General features: G+C 38.6%; 1 protein-coding gene and 1 long non-coding RNA gene across 6 annotated transcripts in view; both read right to left on the bottom strand.

Annotated features, from left to right (window-relative positions):
* SNX14 (sorting nexin 14) overlaps positions 1-6,104 on the bottom strand; it is a 74,619-nt gene extending 68,515 nt beyond the window's left edge. For all 5 annotated transcript variants that reach the window (XM_061131471.1, XM_061131473.1, XM_061131472.1 and 2 more), the window contains exon 1: positions 5,808-6,104. In XM_061131471.1, the coding sequence (XP_060987454.1) occupies positions 5,808-5,947 (140 nt within the window). In that variant the 5' untranslated portion in view covers positions 5,948-6,104. The remainder of the gene's footprint in view (positions 1-5,807) is intronic.
* Positions 6,105-8,610: 2,506 nt separating this feature from the next.
* Positions 8,611-15,116, bottom strand: LOC133048126 (uncharacterized). Its single transcript, XR_009690958.1, has 2 exons — positions 11,193-15,116; positions 8,611-11,056 (listed from the first exon to the last, which is right to left on the bottom strand). It is a non-coding gene; the product is annotated as an uncharacterized LOC133048126 (long non-coding RNA).
* Positions 15,117-19,974: the final 4,858 nt, after the last annotated feature.

Below are 19,974 nucleotides of genomic sequence, written 5' to 3'. Positions count from 1 at the left end.
CACATCAAAAAAAAAAAAAAAAAAAAAAAAAAAACCACCCTTAAAAAAAGAATGAAATGGTATCCTGGTTATGGAGAAAAACAAACACTCTTGGGAGGTCACTGGTGGCCTAGTGGTTAGGATTCTGGGGCACTGCGGGGTCCGGGTTCAATCCCTGGCCTGAAAACTAAGATCCTGCAAGCTGCATGGCACAGCCAAGGAAAAAAAAAAGCTCTTATCAGCTAAAGATACCTACTGAAATGTTTGATACCTACTGACTGACTGACTAACACACACATCAAGTAAGAAGCTTTGGGGGCTTCCCTGGTGTCTCAGACAGTAAAGAATCTGCCTGCATCGCAGAAGACCTGGGTTTGATCCCTGGGTCAGGAAGATCCCCTGGAGGAGGAAATGGCAACCCACTCAAATGTGCTCGACTGGAGAATTCCATGGACAGAGGAACCTGGCAGCTTACAGTCCACTGGGTCGCAAAGAGTCAGACATATCTGAGCGACTAACACTCATACACTGAAATGTTTGGGCTTCTCAGGTGGCTCAGTGGGTAAAAAAACCTGCCTGCAACGCAGGAGATACAGGAGTCTCGGGCCCGATCCCAGGGTCTGGAAGAATCCCTAGAGAAGGGCATGGCAACCCAATTCAGTACTCTTGCCTGGAGAATCCCATGGACAAAAAGGAGCCTGGAAGTCTATAGTTCATAGAGTAGCAAAGAGTTGGACACAAATGATTATGTATGCACTGAAATGTTTAATGTTTACAGATACAAGATCTCATGTGGCATTTCCTTCAAAATAATTAGGGACAGGAGTGATACTTGGCTTTGAACTGATCATTTTTGAAGCCAGGTGACAGGTATTTACAGATTTCATTGTACTACTCTATTTTTATTTTGTATGTGACTGAAGTTTTCTACAATAAAGTTTTTAAATGAAAAAAAGAAAAAAATCTATTAAAAGACCATAAGAACAGATCTGAATGAATGTGGAAAGATATGTTCATGCATGAAACCATTAAATATAGCTAAGTCATCAATTCTACCCAGATTAATTTACAAATTAAATAAAACTGCAAATTCTTTCCACTCTTCACATCAAAAGCAGGAATCTAATTTCCTTCCCCTTGAATAGAGGCTGGCCTTAATAACTCACTCCTAATCAAAAGAATGTGGCAGAAGTGAAGCTACCTAACTGCCAAACTTTCAAGGTTAGGTCATAAAAAAGATACAGCTTCCAGTGGAATCTCTTCCTCACAATACTCACCCTTGTCACCCAACACCATGTGGGGAAAAAAGTCACACGTGAAACCATACGTAGATGTTCTGATGAACAGCCCAACTGTATATAAAAAACATACTACAAAACTATAACACTGTCATTTGTTTTTTTTAATTTGGTTCTGTTGTAGAAAAAGAAAAATGGACAAAAGAAACAGAACACAGAGTGAAAGACCCATTAAGCTTGGAATCAAAAACAGTGTAGTGTCTGGGTTCTGATCCTGGACATGACAAAATGCAAAGTACTTAATCTCTCTGATTCTTGTTTGATTTACCCCCTCTATAAAACGGGGGTAATAATAATAATACCTAACTCACAGGGTTGTTGTAATAATTAAACAAGTTAATTAAAGTACTTGAGAAGAGCCTGTCTTAATACTGCTAAAGTGTATGTAAGCCAACTGTGGTAACTTAAAAAGTAATAAAGAAAAGAATAATAAAATACATTAAGAAGTGGCTCCATATATATAGAAAAGGCTACAATTTATAAGATAAAATTGTAAATTGCAGGGAAAATGACTAGAATGTTAACAACAGTAGTCATCTTTGAATGGTAAATTTATGAGATTCTGAACACCTTTCAGTGTTCTGACTTCTTTATAGTTTAGGGCTTCCCTCATAGCTCAGTTGGTAAAGAATCCGCCTGTAATGTAGGAGACCCTGGTTTGATTCCTGGGTTGGGAAGATTCCCTGGAGAAAGGAAAGGCTACCCACTCCAGTATTCTTGGGCTTCCCTTGTGGCTCAGCTGGTAAAGAATCCGCCTGCAATGAGGGAGACCTGGGTTGGAAAGATTCCCTGGAGAAGGGAAAGGCTACCCACTCCAGTATTCTGGCCTGGAGAATTCCATGGACTGTACTGTCCATGGGGTTGCAAAGAGTCAGACACAACTGAGAGACTTTCACTTACAGTTTATATGAATCAATGTTATTTAGAAAAGTATTAATAAGTCTTTTTCTTAATAATGTCTTTTTAATGTAATTTTTAAAAGCTTGGGCTTCTAAATCAGAATGATCAACATTAGAATCCCACTCTGCTACTTACTATCTATGAGAAAATTACTGAACAACTCTTAGCTTCAGTTTGCTCATTTGTAAAATGGGGCTATAATCAAGGCCCTACAAATTAAAACTACAATGACCTCCCACGATACACTAAGTAAAATGGCTAAATTAAACCTATAAACAATATTAGACAAACTATAAAACATTTTTGGTGAGAGTATAAATTGGTATAATAACCTTGGAAAACTGGCAGTACCTACTTAAGTTAAACAAATGTATATGTTACAACTAAGCATGTTCATTTATGGGCATATACACCCAAGGGAAATAAGTACATATGCCTACTAAAAGAAATGTATGTTAGAATGCTCACAGCAGCATTATTCATAATAGCCAAAAATTATAAACAATGCAAATGCCTTTCAACAGAATGGACGAAGTGTGGTATAGTCTCAGTGGAATACAACATAATAACAAAAAGAATGACTACCAATATATGCAATAATATGCATAAATCTCAAAAGGAGAGCTGAGAAAAAGAAACCAGATAAGAGGAGACCACATGATTCCGTTTATACAAGTTCAAACAACACCACCGATGATCGTCACTGGCAACGGGGCCTTGTGGGCTGAACCTGCTTTACATCCAGGCAAGCGGCGGTGACATGGGGAATCGTGTTTTATAATTCACAGAACTATACAATTACACATGTGTTATATACTCTTCCATAAGTTGTATCTCAAAAAAAAAAAAAATCACTGAGGCTAGTAATAGTACCTACTTCACAATGTTGTGAAGATAAATAAGACAAAAATAACTGTTTTTGTGCTGAGCACCATTCCAAGCATGTTCCATGTATTAAAACCCAGTTAAGGACTTCCCTGCTGGAACACCACACTTATGGCAGAAAGTGAAAAACTAAAGAGCCTCTTGATGAAAGTGAAAGAGGAGAGTGAAAAAGTTGGCTTAAAGCTTAACATTCAGAAAACTAATGTAGGCTCCAGTACTATGCACATTATACAGATGAGGGGACTGACTCAAATAAAAACTAGATTACTTACCCAAAGTCATATAACTAGTTAAAGGAGGAATGAGAGTAAAATTCTTAACAGTCAAGCTTCAGAAAACTTGCAACCACATCAATAAATTGCCTCAATAATAATGAAAACTCTTAACATAATAACTAGACCAAAGTACTTACAGTCACCTATTAACAGTATTGACATTACCATTATTATTAGGATTAACTTAAAATATTCTTTATAATACTCAAATATTCAATCTTATGACTAGCAAATCTATATAACTGTATATCCTAATCATATGCTAATATATTAAAATAATACTATAAAGATGAAATCATATATAATTTGAAATACATAAAGTATATTCCTCTACTCTTCCCACAAATCAGTTACAATGGTCCAAAGGTTATATTCATTTATCTTTCCACAGATAAAATTCTTAATTTTATTCATACTGAAAGAAAATTTTATATGCTAAATAATATCATGAGTGATTTTTAGGAGTTAAAATTTCAAGACAATAAGAGAAAAGTTATTTTTAAAAGCGTACTAGTCTAAGTTTAACCACATACTAACCAGGGGAGTTTTCTGGGGAGGTGTGGGGTTGTTTGTTTGTTGCTTTTGTTTTCTTTTTGGCCATGCCATGAGGCTTGCGGGATCTTTTTTTTTTAACTTTATTTTAGTTGATTAATAATGTTGTGACAGTGTACAGCAAAGTGATTTCAGTTATACACATCCACATAACCATTCTTTTTCAAACTCTTTTCTCATTTAGATTGTTACATAATACTGAGCAGCATTCCCTGTGCTACACAGTAGGTCTTTGTTGGTTATAGCAGTGGATCTTAATTCCCTGACCAGAGATCACACCCAGGCCCCCAGCAGTGGAGGTCCAGAGTCTAAGCACTGGACCACCAGGGAATTTCCAACCAGGGGAGATTTTAAACTGAGAATTTCTTATAAAGTTATTTCTAAAAATTAACTGATGAAATGCCTGTGTAAAAATCATTTTTTGAAAATATGTACTAAGCATATCTTCTCATTTTTCTAGTTCAACTACTACACCTCCAATGGTGCCATGTATACAAAAACAATTTCATTCATAAATCCAACCACTCAGAGATAACACGTGTTATTTCCTTCTTTCTTTGCATAATACAAATACAGGGTACAGAGTTCAGATGTTATAAAGACACTGATGCTATCCTATGACTCCTTAATAATATAGATGCTGGATGCTATGATTAAGCTGAAAACCTCAGCAATCTAGTTCAACCTGTTCCTACATAGTTGTCCTACCTGGAACACCTAAACTGAGCTGGCACCCATACAAGATAGGTAAAGATGCCTGGACAAAACAATCATATAAAGCTGGCATATCTTTCATACTACACCTGTTAATCTGTCTTGAAATACTTTCCAGATGATTAAGTAATTAATAGCTTCCACTCTCTTAAGGATTCCACGTCCTCCATACTCAATCATTTTACCATCACAAAGTACATTTTCCAATAACATTAATCGCAGTTTAAACCTAGTATTATATAACCCAGAATCAACTAACTTAGAAAGCAAAGCGACGAGGGAAGAAATCCAACTTCCACACAATCCCAAGAAACGGTTATCTTAGAACAAAATCAATTTACCAAGTTTCACGTGAAAGTTTCCCCGATCCTGTGCTTGGGGACCAATATCTCCAGATAAAGAGTAATGTTGGTTGCACGCTCAGACCATGAGAGAAAACATGCAGGTGGTATCGCTGACAACTGCTTCACATGTCTTTCCACCAAAAGCAAATCTGGAAATAATTCTGAAATAATTTCGCCTCTACTACCTATTTCATCGCTACCGCTTCTAGAAACAACAGAATGAGGACATCGACCAGTTGAGTTGAGGCAGAGCCTTCCGCTTTCAAAATGTCAACGAAATTAACCAATTTTACCTTTCAGTCTTCCCTTTAGAAATATTCTAGGGATGATGGTACTATTTTGCTTTCTGACTTCGAGTCTACAAATCTTTGCGGTGTTGTAACCAACACCACTCGTTCGTGGGAGAAAGCCTAGGCTGCGATCGCTTCATACAGGGTGGGCGTGTGCGCGCCGGGCGGGGAGGAGCGAGGGGAGTCAGTCAAAAGCAGACCGCGACCCGACCTTGCAACCCTCCTCCGTCAGCTGACCGGACCGCCCTGAAAGATTTTATTCCTCTGAAAAGCACAGACGACGGAAGCCCAGGTTTTAAGAAATGGGTGAAGACAAGGGAAGACTCGGGGCCGGGTGGTTGAGCAGCGAGGCCTTGGGACCCGCGGCACCCGAGCCCAGCCGCCCGCACTTCCGGGCCCGGCGCCCCGCCCGGCTCCCCCGGGCCGCTCTCCCAGAGGCCCCCGCAGCCCGCCCCACGTCCCGCAGCTGCGCAGCCCGACGGTCTCCGCGCAGCGACGTAGCACGGCCCGAGCCCGCAGCTTCGCGGGGGCAGGGAGCAGCTGCCCGCCGCCCCTGCGCCGCCACCTTACCTGTTGAGGAGCAGGGAGGCGGCGCTGAGGCAGAGCAGCAGGAAGCAGAACAGCGGGTACTGGCGACAGATCTCGCGTCCCACGTCCAGCCGCAGACGCTGCTTCAGCTTCTCCCCCATCGTCCGCACCCAGGGCGCCATCTTCGTCGGCGTGGCTGGAGCTGTACTAAAGACTGAGACCGAGGTCTAGGCGACCCCCATCTACGCCCGCGTCTCCACCCGCCGGGGCGGGATCGCGGAGCCAGACCGCCGGCGACCCGCGGACGGTCAGCCGGCTGCAGCCGCCCAAAGCCCCGCCCCCGAGTCCCGCCGCGCGTGCGCGGCCACGCCCCCCGTCGGCCTGCGGGGAGGGGACTGCCGCAGGACGTGTCCGACGTCACCCGGCGGCGCAAGGCCCACCGGGTCTTTACCCCTCCGGTCCGGACCCTCGCGCCGGCCTCCCGTGGAAAGCCCCGTTCCCCGGCGGCCGGCCCTTTGCAGAAATCGGGGGGAAGCTGCAGCACCCAGTAACCGTCTGTATTGCGGAGGAGAAACAGAAGGATGTGCCCGAGCACAGGAGAAACTGCAGCCCCCTGCAGCCACCGGGCCCTGCCTGCGGTACTCCGGGAGCTCGGGGCCGCTGGGGACTGTAGTCTCTGGGACGCGTACCCCCAGCGCTCTGCACGCCTCCTCTCCGTAGTATCTGCTCTGCGTGGGGACAGGCCCAAGCTTTGCGAGACGCCCCAAGGGGAGGAGGGGGGGGTACACCTCTCAGCCCTTATTTTCCACGGGCCGCGCGCGGGTGAGTAGAACAACCCTGGAACATGGAAGAGTCAAAACCACCGGGTCACCATATGCCTGCGAGGAAGCATCTTTTACGTGCTCACGGGCGAGGTAGACTTCAGTGCGCAGCAGCCCCGCGGGCCTAACCAAAACGTGTGTTTGGATGATACAACTTGGCAGGTTAAATCCCTCAATAGAGTCTCTTTGGGCTTTCGCTTTACCAAGTGATCACATTTCTCAATTTTAATTTCTTTTTTCTCCACTACTCTGACAGATAAAGGAAGACAGTATCCTAATAAGATTTATTTAGTTGGTGCGCTAAGCAGTTTACCCTTCACACATTGAACTGCTGATATAGGTACTCTGGTTTTTCCCATTTTACGGCTAGATTACTGACATTACTAAGGCAGAAAGGAACTTGCTCAGAATTATACAGCTAGCAAAACCAGGCTTACAACTATTCTAAAAAATCCAGAGCCGGTTTTCCTGCTGCCTTTTCTTTCTTTCTTCGGAGGGTGAGCCTCCAAAGTGCAGAGACAGAATGTTCAGAAATTGTTTTTTAAAAACGTAAAAAGGTGTATGGACAGCTTAATATCTTCCCATGTTATTCCGAATGCATGGATCATCTTTAATTATGCATTATTTTGCTTCCAACGTAGCATCTATTAGTGATATTTAATTTCACTGATATTACTAACCTTGATCACAAATTATACACATTTCTAATCCTTTTAGGATCAACATCAATAAAATTGCCGAATCAGAGTAAGAACATGATAGAAACTGTCAAAATCCTACCTAGGATGGTTTACCAGTTCCTCAATGGGATGTAAAAGTATCAATTTCACTGATCTTCATCTTTTGGTTATTATTTAAACTCACATCATTAATACACACTGTAAGACTACTCTGTAACATCATTGGAAAGCTTAGTGCTTGTTTTAAATATTTTGAGGTACATAATAATTAAATTTCGTTTTCAGCCTTTTTTTTTTTTTTGGTATCGTTTAACTACCTATAACCCCTCTTGTTTTTATTACCAAATTTTAAACTTTTTATTTTGTATTGGGGTATAACTAATTTTAACTAATTAATAATGTTGTGGTAGTGAACAGGGAAGGGACTCAGCCATAATATACGTGTATCCATTCTCCTGCAAACCCTTTCCCATCCAAGCTGGCACATAACATTGAGCAGAGTTCCATGTGCTATACAGTAAGTCCTTATTGGTTATCCATTTTAAATATAGCAGTGTGTCATGATCTTTCAAAAATCCCTAACTATCCTGCCCCCACCACAACCATAAATTCACATAACCCATTTATATGAACATTCTAGGGCTACTGAAGTATAAATAAAAGGTGTATGTTGAATCAATCTGCATGTATCCAGTACCTACTGTGGACTTGAGTACTTTATACTTGGGTAAGTTACTTCATCAAACTTTTCAGGAAATTCTATTGCCCTTTTTTTCTGTTTAAAAAACTTGCTTCTATATTTGTAAGCTCATTCTGAAATTCCTGTTCAATTTTTCACTGAGAGCCACTGCATTTTAATGATAAAATATTTTGTTCTTTCAAATTAGACATCTTAACATCCAACTCCTTTCCCGTATGGTTTTCTTTGCAGGAGCAATTAGAGTATAAGCTAATTAGACAATAGACAAATTTAAATCTTCATATTGCTCTTAAGCTCAGAAAAGGAAAAAGTAAAAATAAATTCCTGCTATAAGAAAACTCTATAAAAATCCACACTCTAAAAAAAGAAAAAAGATTCCTATGGATCACTTAATCTAATGAAATAAAATTTTTACTCCATTAAATGTTTTTTCTTTACATTATGGCCTAATATCCATGTCTGCTTCCCTGGTGCTCAGCTGGTAAAGAATCCACCCCCAGTGTGGAAGACCTGGGTTCAATACCTGGAGACGGGAACGGTACCCACTTCAGTATTCTGGCCTGGAGAATCCCATGGACTCTATAGTCGATAAGCAACTTTGACTTCACTTCATCCATGTCGGCAGTCATACACAGAGCTTGAGATTTCTTTCCAACTTTTTATTAAAAGATATGAACTTCCTGGGAACTTCCCAGGTGGTCCAGAGGCTAAGACTCTGCACTCCCAATGCAGGGGGCTAGGGTTCAATCCCTGGAGGGGGCTAGATCCAACATGCTACAACTAAGATCCCACATGATGCGACCCCCGAAGCAGCCAAATAAATACGAAAAAAAAAAAAAAAAAAGATATGAACTTCCTAGTGAGGATATGGGATATCCATAATCAATCCTGGTTCGGAAATCAGCTTCACCTTCTACTAGCAGTTTCATTGAGCACAGTTAAAACTTGGTGTATCTCAAACCCAACATTCTCAACTCTAAAAGTTACATTCCTCAGAAGTCTTAAGATTAAATTGGGTAGAAAGTGGCTATTATTTAAAATGCTTAATACAAAAAAATATTTTATGGATTAACATGACAAACAAAAAAGCCAAACCAATTAGCTTTATTTGGATTGTAACCACCTAAAATGACAATGACATAAAATTAAAGCTGTAAGATAGCTTGAAAACCGAAGTCCAAAAGTTTGCCGCCTGCCCTCGAGTTCCAGACCTGCACTGTGCAAGTATTGCAGCCACTATGCATTATGCTGCTACTGAACACTTGAAATGTGGATAATTTGAAGAGATGTGCTGTAAGTGCAAAATAGACATCAGATTTTGAAGCCTTAACATGAAAACAATAGTATCAACTATCTCAACTTTTTCAAAAGTTGATTACATGTTAAATGGTATTTTGGAAATAATGGGCTAAAAATTAACCTCCTCTTTCTTACTTTTGTAATATAGCAAGTAGAAAATTGCAAATGTGGCTTGTACTATATATCTACTAGACAGTGCTACTCCAGACTAGTATTACTTGTGGAGAGTCAGGACAATTAAAGACATAAATTTTTTATAAATGCCACGGTTATCACATATGCTAGTGGTACATTCTCAAAATATAAATAGTAAATGGTTAATAGTGCGTTCATCTAAAGAGCTCATAAACATCAAACTACAATATCTCCATTTTAATGTTTATTAAATTAGCAAATAAGTGTAAGGCACTGTACTAAATGTGGTGGCAGATAAAATGATTTAGATGCTCTCTTGCTGACCTCCAAAGGCTTACAATCTAGTGAAGGAGACATGTCACATAAGAAAAATAACGTATCATACAGGGCATATTTATATATAAAGGCTGTAACAGCTTTTTTTTTTAATGACAGATGCTGGGAAAGGGAAATTTTCAACTGGTTGAGGATCAAGAAAGTCCTCTGGGAAGACAACAATTTGAGCATACGAGGATTTATCTCTTTGCTTTCACTTAATTTTCAGAAGTGATGCAGCACAAGGCAAAGTATTTAAAATGCTTCAGAAATTTGAAAAGATGGTGTTGACTACTTGAATCCCTTGTGACTAGGCCTACTTAACTCTGATGACCCTGAATATACACCAGACTTTAACTGTAGAGGGCCACTGTTTGTGTGGCATCTGAGTGTGTAAAGGAGAAAGGAATACTTACCCCTTGAAGCCGTTTCAGCCTCTCCCTGTCACAGTTGCCTCCTGTAATTTGGAGTATGTTCTCCTATCACAGGATTGGCATTTCCAACCCCAGTTCCCTGCCCCCCCACCCCCAATCTCAAAGCATCAATGTTCTTGTTTTACCTTTTGTGGCATTTTTAATGTTACTTTTAGTCTTAATTTTACATTTCATAATAGCCTCATCTCCCTACAACCTATCCCTATGTATCAACCTCTGGATATGATAGCTGTAAAAGGATTAATTTGCCTTCTATACCTCACAAAATGTTCCCTTCCTTGGTTTTCAAAAGAAAGAACTCATTACGATGGAGAATATGCAATTGAAGGAAGAGCATTAAGGAACTTTTCGATGGGAGTTCAAGATGTAAAAATGCAGCTACTTTCGTATTTAACCAACCCCCACTTTCTTGTGCAGTCATGAAGACAGACATCCAACGGTTAGATATGAAGAACTACTACTTTACAGAACCAGTGGATCAAAGAAATACTCTGGGTAAAAGCTATCTAGGCTTGAAATTCTGAGCTGTCTCCTGTTTCTTAGCACCAAAAATTAAACACTTCATGTTTATCATCTTATTTCTAAGATATGTTGGAATAACCCTCCTCTCAAACTTCACTTTGATGTTAATAGATCATAACTTCAGAAAATATAAATTATTAACTGATTAGAAACTGAAAATATATTCACCTGCCTGTTGATAAGGTTTTCCAGGTAGCATTAGTGGTAAAGAATCCACCAGTAAATGCAGGAGATGGAAGAGACGTGAGTTGCGAAGATGCCCTGGAGTACGAAAGAGCAGCCCACCCCAGTATTCTTGCCTGGAAAATTCCATGGAAGAGGAGTCTGACAGGCTACAGTCCATGGAATCACAAAGAGTCGGTCACGGCTGAGCACACACGCATGCCTGTTGGTAAATATTAAAGGTTGGAAAAGGCCCTTATAATCTAATACTGCTATTCTTTGTATAAGATGGTCAATGTTTTCTTGTCTAACTAATGTTTTTTAAAAGTTAGTTTTCCTTTAAATAAGTAACACTCCACCTTATTTCTTATGTTGACTAGGCAACGGCTTTATATGCAGATGTTTAAATACAGCTTTCAACTGACTTCAGTAACTTGAAAATATTTTGTAAAGTCTTTGTAATCATTCCTCTTCTTTCTCAGTAGCTGTTTTCTAGAATATAAAAACAAAAGCATTTTGCCATGGTACCTATAAACCACATGCAATTAGAGTTGGTTCAGAACTGTGAAGATCACTAATACTGGTACTTCAATTCCAATTCTAGAAGGCTGCTAACAAGTAATTAAAATAAATTTTTATATTCCTTTCATATAGATAGAAACTATATTGTATTTGATAAACTGATTCCAATTTAAAACATTAAAAAAAAAAAAACACCACAGCTCCATACAGTGTATCTAAATAGAAATCTTGAACAGTTAAGTAATTTTGGAAATTTTTATTGAAACAATTTGAAAATTGTCCCTGTATATTGAGTTACCATTTAATTTTTTCTATTTTTAGCTCAGAACAACACATCTCAAAACAGTCTGAATTCTGAGGATTATCAAAGTCATGTGGCCTATATGCTTTGATTTTGTGAAAAGTTCAAGATATGTATTTATTCAATATAATTGAATTATCCAGATGTTCAGTGAGCACTTCTCTTCCATTGTTTAAAAAAAAAAACCACCAACCCATATAACAAAAAAAAAAAAACAGCTCACTTTCAGTTCTGTATCTCCAAAGACTAAGAAAGCTTCTCCAAGAATGCCCACAGAAACACTGATGGCAGGGTTGGAGCAATTTTTGCAAAGCCTCACAGTTAAAAGACAAACAACTGACACCTACCTAAACAGACCTTTACATGTCCTGGATTTTCAGATGTCGGTGATACCTCATATATTATCCCTAAATCAGTGTAAGCCTATGTATTCGCTCTCTACCAAGTTTCACAGCCTCTTACCACTAGCAGCACAGTCACGTCTGACTCTGCAACGCCACGAACTGTAGCCCGCCAGCCTTCTCTCCCCATGGGATGGAGTCTCCAGACAAGAGTACTGGAGTGGGCTGTCATCCCCTTCTCCAGGGGATCTTCCCCACCCAAGGATCAAACCCTAGTCTCCTGCACTGCATGCAGATTCTTTCCTGAGTCACCAGGGAAGCCCCGTAAAGCAGCCTATGAAACTGCTATTGATAACAGCAGAGGATGGGAAATGGTAATGAACACGTAACACTGTTGACAGAAAATGAATTTGAAGGATAGTAGCAACAGTAAATGTAACTATTTCTGAAGATTCTTCTTGCAATTATGAAGCATAGAAATATCGTATTTGCAAATATTGTCAGATTTTTCAACACCACAGTTTTGCTCCTTCAAGCAGAGGTTCATAAATTTGGGATTTTGACTTACACATAAATAGCTGTTACAAACCTGTAGCACAAGCAATAAAGGAAGAAAAATCAGCTAACGGCCTTGTATTAGCTCCAGAAAGCCAAGATTTTTACTGTTCTAACTGTTCCTCAGGGATACTTTGTGATCATTTTAATTCACCTGCAGCAAGGAGACTTTACTGTTTTCACTGAAGAGGATTTTTGACCACTTGGCTTAGATGGGTAGGGTGGGGACACCCATTAGGTAAGATACCAGAAATGTGAAGTGCACCAAAGACAGACAACGCTAGCAGTTTGTTTACAAGGCGAGACCAATGGAAATTTAAGACCAGAAGGATGAGCTCAGGCCAAATTATAAAATTTTAATTTACATATATGGCTTGCAGTTTACTTCTACTAGACAGTGCTATTGTAGAAATAGATATGGAGAGTGGTTATAACGTGCCACTTACACATCTGGAAACACTTAAAGTATTTGTAAATACAAAGTTCAATCAGACATTAATTCTCAAAGGGTACAGCAGGACTTGGACAGAGGATTTTCAGGCTTATTTAACAAGTCATCGGATGTAACTGTGTGGTAAGTTAACAGTATATAACCACTGACAGGGCAAAGCGCTCGAACGTGTACAGCGAAAAGCTGACGAGGCAAACCTGCATAGAACACAGATTAATCAAGTCCTGACATTACAGCAGGAGTCCACACAGATGTGACATGCAGCTGGAAATAATAGTTGAGATCAAGAAAACAAGCATAGAAGGAAAAAAGGGCAATAGAACAGATAAGAACAAGATAGTCACAGAGAGAACCGGCAAAGCACCAAGGAAACTTTCCAAGGAGAGTGACTCAGGGTGTCAGAAAAGTGAAAGCTTTTTGGGGACTTTACTGGAGGTCCAATGCAGGGGTTGAGGGTCCGATCCCTGGTCATGGAGCTAACACCCCACATGCCACACTGGGAGGCCAAAAATTTTTAAACTTTTTTTTTTAAACCCTTTTTGGTTATGCAGTGCTGCTTTTGGGACCTTAATTCCCTGACTAGGGATCGAACCCAAGCAGTGAAATTGCCAAGTCCTAACCACTGAATCATTAATTCCTTAACGCTTGTAAAAAATATAATTTTCCTACTGGGCTACTGATTACCTGTGAACAGTTCTTGAAAATAGAGGGGAGAGGAAAATCAACTTAAAAGAGTTATCATTCCCAAACCACCAAGCTCCCTAGGAAAAGGTGCAATAAAATGCTTCATTCTGACAATAAAATATGAATACATGATGTTAAAGACAGTTTACTGGGAATGGGCAGGAAGAGGAGATTGCTGATGCTTACGAGAACATTTACACTCTGTAATTTCTAGAAAATGTATAAATCAGTATCAGTAGGAGAGCAAATTTGGGAGGCTAGTTTCACAGTTACACTGTCTTCTGTGTCCTGATCAGCTTAACAGCCTAACACCAAATGAGTTTTGCCAAGAATTTCAGAACTGAGAGCCCATAAGTAAATGAACACTAATTCTAAAATTTTAAAAACACAAGTTACTAACACAAAAAAAGTAGACTCATATTGCTCATTTTGATTTATATCTGTTAAACAGGTTGACTCTTAACTAGTAAAATGTTAAGAGTAACTTAGGGAATTTGGGGATAATTTGAATAATGCTCTATGAACTAGGTAGGGTTTGATAGTCTTCTTCCTCAGAACATACAGCTTTAAAATTTTTTTTAAAAAAGAAAGATTTGTCCTACCCTCTCAGATAACAACTAAGTAAAATAAAAATGTGCCAGGAAATGTTCATAACATATAAGGTATTACAGGGCAAATGATCAGCAATGTACATTTCCTATATTTTGTAAAACTAAGCCTTCACAAAAAAATGTGTAAATGAAGCAAAAAATCCTCTAGGCAGAGTCTTTTTTTTTTTTTTTAATACAAGCTGTATCTCATAGAAGAATGTAAGCTTGCAAATTACTGGGTTGGCCAAAAAGATTTGTTTTTCTGTAAGATCTTGGGGGAAAACTCAAACTTTTTGGCCAATTCAACATCACAATTTAACAGCATCTCCTTTTACAGAAAAGTCAGAACCAGAGGTTATATTTATGTGTGCTCACAGTTCCTTTCATTAAATGTCTCAATGATTTAGGAAAAAATACCATTTTTCACCTAGAACTCTTGGGGAAATAAGAGGGAGTATCTATTAAGTCATTGAAATTGTGAGACAGTCTTTTGCTTTAACAACCTATAGTTCTCTTAAGTTTACATAAAAGTGAATATAACACAGGCTACATCATTCTTACTGGAATGCGAAAGCCACTATAAATGCAAGAGATTAGTGGGTCTTATCTCCATCGCTTTTTAAGTCTGGGTACACTAGCTGAAAACTTAGCCAAGATTTTTGGCATCAAAAACCCTGAAAGTCAGTTTCTCCCTTGATATCAACTAAGTAATATTTAATATAATAAAACCTATTAACAATGGTCTCAGGGAGGCGTTCCCTTGGCAGTCCACTGTTTAGGATTTGGTGCTTACACTGTTGTGGCCTGTGTTCAATCCCTGGTTGAGAAACTTACATCATCATAGTGCAGCTCAAAAAAATGGTTTTAATACTTGGAAGAGGTCCCTAACAGGCAAAAGGATCTAAAATATTTGAATTGCCTTAAGTGGAAAAATTTAAGGATTTAGACCCTCTCATCAGCAAACACAGCATGACAAAAGTGTAAAAAAATATATTCTACAAGTAGGTTAACATAGACTCACCAAATCCCAGAACATCAAATTTGGAAAACGTAGGTTTGAGAGAGCCCTGCCAAAATATGGAATGTAGTCTCATTAACTGGTAAAAGAACATACAGGAAGGTACGCTGTATTAAATGTAAATTGGATGGAGGAAAAAAAGGAAATGGGAGTTCCCTAGTGGTCTAGTGGTTAGGATTCAGCTTTCACTGCCTTGACCTGAGTTCAATTCCTGGTCAGGAAACTGAATCCACAGGCCGAGCTTAAAAAAAACAAAAACAAAAAGGTTAAAACTAAACAATCCTGAATGGGTGCTTCTTCCATGTTCAGAAATTGTATGCTTAAATTAAACCTATTGTACTATTCCCCTCAAAAAGGTCTTGCAAAATAATCTGCCACTAAATTTGCAACCTTAGTCACAAAATGTCTTCTATATACCCATTAGCATACTAGGTGCTATTCTCTTTTCAAGTAAGATTTATTCAAACTTTATTCCTAGACAATTTAAAAGAGCTGTGATACAGAGATTAAAGTGGTTTCTTCTAATAAATCCAAGAGTGTACACCATGCTGTTGTATTTCACTTCTATTTTTAAACTGACTTTATTAATTTGCACAAATTAATACAAAAGATGAACTGACATTGTTCATTCTGCAATCAGAGGATTGACTATAAGAAAAGCAGCCAATTTTCATGGCAAAGATGAGTGACAAAGAAAAGGCAAAACCTCAGGCTCTCAAGAGTGGAAAGGGAAGAAACTTATGTGCCTGAGGGTTGCAGGCCTGTTTTCAGGGTCTACCCCCCTCCTCAAAGCAAGTAACTTGCCTAGGAGTCTGTTTTTTTGTAGTCTGCCTGTAGTCAATTGTAGTCTGCCTACAATTGAGCCCTCTTTTCTGGCTTTGGAGAGGTAAACTTGCTTGCCTGCCAGCTCCCAAGGAAACGAAAAAAGGCCTGTTAGCCCTTGTGTTCTCACACACACAGAACTTACAGTCAGCTGTCTCAGTGAGCAGGCCCAGAACACCAGGTCACTTTTATCAATCTTTCTTCCATATTATAAATACAAAAAATACAGTCACCAAACATTTGAGAAAAATCAAAAGCACAGAAAAGTGAAGTATTTCAATGCATTCTATTACAAACTGGTTATCTTTCCAAAAATCTACAGATTTCAAGAGTGAGCAAGACAGTCCATATATAAATAAGAGGTGCCTACTCTACTGCTGGAATTTAGTCAATAAATGCTCTGGGGAGGAAAAGTCAGCGACAAAAGAATATAGACAGTTAATAGGAATTGGGAGATGAGTAAGTAATGTGTGCTGTTTCACCATACAGTGAAGAACAGATACTGAAACAGGAGTAAGTGGGAGCCTAAGTGTAGTCTGAGTAATGACAGTAATCAATCAAACTAGTTCAGGGGAGGAAAAAAAAAAGAGAACCAGACTAAGCCAAATGTCTCACAAGGGGTTAAAAGAAACAACTGCTTAAACGTAGTAACTGAAAGATATGAGGTTAACTAAGAACTAAAGACAGGAGTCATTCGTCTGTTAACCGATTAGGGGGTAAGCAGAGAAGTACTTTCACATTCTGCGCTGGATCTTATTTTCCAGGTACAGGATTTAAAATTTTCCTTTGAAGTCCTATCAAGTTAAAATATCAACTAAGCACATTTAAGCATAAATACCATCTTTAATGCATCACTACTCAAACAAGTAGGTATTTATAGTGAGAAAATGCGTTAAATTCAGAGCCTCCCTTCTCGAAGGGATTTAATTTTGAACCAGCAACCAAGATTCGTTATTAAGACTTTTCAGACAGATGCAACCATTGCTTTATTATAAAAATTTTTTCAAGTATGGATTACTCTTAGTAACAATTGTTTTCATTATGTTAATGTATAGTTACCTAGCTTTCAAACTTTTCTCAAGTATGACTACTACTTTCCAAAGCATTCTACATAAGAACTAACAAACTTTATGGACTCAAAACTAGACTCGTAAGCAGAACAAGCACTCAATCTTGAAGTACCCGTTTCTCATAAACGTAAGTATAGATGGGACTTGGTAGGCCAATACTTTTTGTTCAGCAGTTTGGAATTAAACTGAATACCATACCAGCATAAAGAGATATTGTTGGGCTGGGCTGTCTTGATAAATAGATATAAAAAAAAAAAAAATAGATATAAATCCCAGAGCCAACTGCTCCCTTCAAGACCTCTTTAAGGTCAAATAGACAATTTAAAATATGGATCTTCATGATCTTAATTTGCCTTAAAATTTAGTATTCCATGTTCATTAATTTTTAAAAGCTTTCCAAGTTTTAAGTGGCTCAAAATTTTCAATCCCTTTTTCAAGTTAACAAGCCACAATTAAGCCAAATCCAGCCTAATAAACTAAACTGGAAATTCATTTCCAAACTAAAAAATACTTTGAAAAGTATTTTTAAATGCCTGTCTAGCACCATTAATTCAGAATTCCCTGCTTTGGAAGGACCTGTGTTCTAGGAGGCAAAAGAAACCCCAGACACTGAAGAGCTAACTAATTAAACAAGTACTGGCAGTAATTTAAACAGACTGATCAAAGGCACTGAGCAGCAGAAAGGATAAGCCGCAGAACCCACGGTCGGGCACTTAACTGCTGGCGCTGTCTGTGCTCACGCTAAATGGGTCGTCAGGAGACCAGGAGACCAACCAAGATTTAAAGTTAACTTTAGAATGAAAGTTTCCCACCATGTTTTAATTCTATTTATAAATGAATCGGCAGTTAGGCAGGATTTCTAAAAGAAATTACACCTGTCAATGTTTCTGAAGGAATCCTAGGAATTCAACTTCTGCAAATTCATGTAAATTTTTACTATTTCAAGAAGTTTTACCAAAACTACACTGTATATTACATGTGCCTGTGGCTGCAGAGAATTGAAGTGTACTCCGTTAATTTCTGGATGACCTTTGACACATTGTTCATTTACCTCCAAGCTCATCCCAAACATTAAATAAACCAAGAAACAGTATGTATGCTTTGCTAATTTCTCCTGATGTGTCAAAGGGAGCAATTTCAGAGGCCTAATTTCTGACTCCTCCCAATTAAAGCAACACGAATACTATCCATAGTATTTTTAAAGTTAAAAATAGTTTTTAAACTATTCTCTTGAAAACGAAGTCATTAGAGGATTTTTAAACTCATGACTCTTTTAACGATTCTGTGTTCAAATGATGCAGTACTGGCATTTTCTAATTCCCATTAGAAAAAAAAATCAGGACACAAGTTGAAATGCAAAATTGTTATACGACTGGCACGACTAATCAAATCTCTTCATCTCATTTGAAATTATACAACAGAGCCACAACAGATGCCAGACCTCTTCTGATGTCATGTATGTGTCTATAGCTGGAAGACTGGATTCTGTAATGTGCAACGCTCTTCTACACACGTGTCACTATACTGTGAACAAAACCCTAATCATGTTTTCTCAATCTGCGGTAATGGCTGGTCCACATCAAAAACTTTGTCCTCTGCCTTGTAGTAGCAGTAACTGGTTGTAGTTCATAAATGACTTTAAATGTAAATTCCCTTAGGTAACCCCAAAATAAGTTAGTTATTTGGCATAACAGAATCCTTTCAGAACTAAAGTCAAGAAATGACCACTCAAGAACGTTACAGACAGCAACTTCAGATTAGAACTTGTTTTAAACCACTTTACAAAGTAAAGAAAATCAGATATTCACTGAAGCTTATGGTAAATTATTCTAAAATAAACCTTATCTTGATTCTATTTGCTTGTGTTAAAAAAAAACATTTTAGAAAACTACACTTGAAGACACTAATTTCCAAAATGGTTTATTGGAAATTCTCCCCCATCCAAGAAGTCTGTCAGCAGTCTTGATTATCAACAAGAAAAAAGTCCTAAGTTTGGCACCTGCACAGGGAGTCAAATCGGCAATGGAAATGGTTTTCAAAACCCTCTAGTAGTGTTTCAACAACTTTTCAGTATAAAACTTCCGTGACTGTTCTGAAATGACAAAAACTTTTTTCAATCATCAGTATAAACTGTAGTAATCGTAACACAATTAAACTCTGTACCTAAAAGGATCTTCATGAAGTGACCAAAGCTATCACCCTCCCAACAAGAAATCCTAGGGCTGAGTCAAAATCTGAATGTATTTATAAGTTCCCCATTCTTTGATAATGACTTGCCAATTTTGCTTAATGAAACACATTTTAAGCTGAATTCACCTACCTAACCTCATTTGCACAGTCATCTAAATGTACATTAAAGCAAAACAGTTTGTTCACGCCACTCTCCGGTATTACTTACTACCTCAAGTACTCATTTCCAAACCTTCAGAGTGGTAAGAAAATGGAACGCTGAATGGTGGGGGCATGTTACCAGAAAAGCGGAACCAAACTACCATCAACTTCTTGAGTCCACTGGCATGTGTGTGACCAGAGTATTTTCATTAAAATTGAGTGGAGACCAACACTATACATTTATCCTATACATCATCTCCCTATCATGTGCTTCAATTAGGTATCTTGGGGAATCTGTTTTGGTATTACCGTTGGCTAGTTAGTTTGAATGTATGGATAATTAAAAGACGAAAAGACCTCTAAAGATTCCAAGTGTCTATTTAAAAAGCTGTTAAATGAAAAACGATAAAATGGAGGACACCCACAATAATTCTTGGACTCCTGGAGATCCTAAGA

This window comes from Dama dama, chromosome 28, assembly GCF_033118175.1.
Source record: "Dama dama isolate Ldn47 chromosome 28, ASM3311817v1, whole genome shotgun sequence".
Lineage (NCBI taxonomy): Eukaryota > Metazoa > Chordata > Mammalia > Artiodactyla > Cervidae > Dama > Dama dama.
The sequence above is the reverse complement of the archived record's forward strand: the minus strand, read 5'-3'. Positions and strand labels throughout refer to the sequence as shown.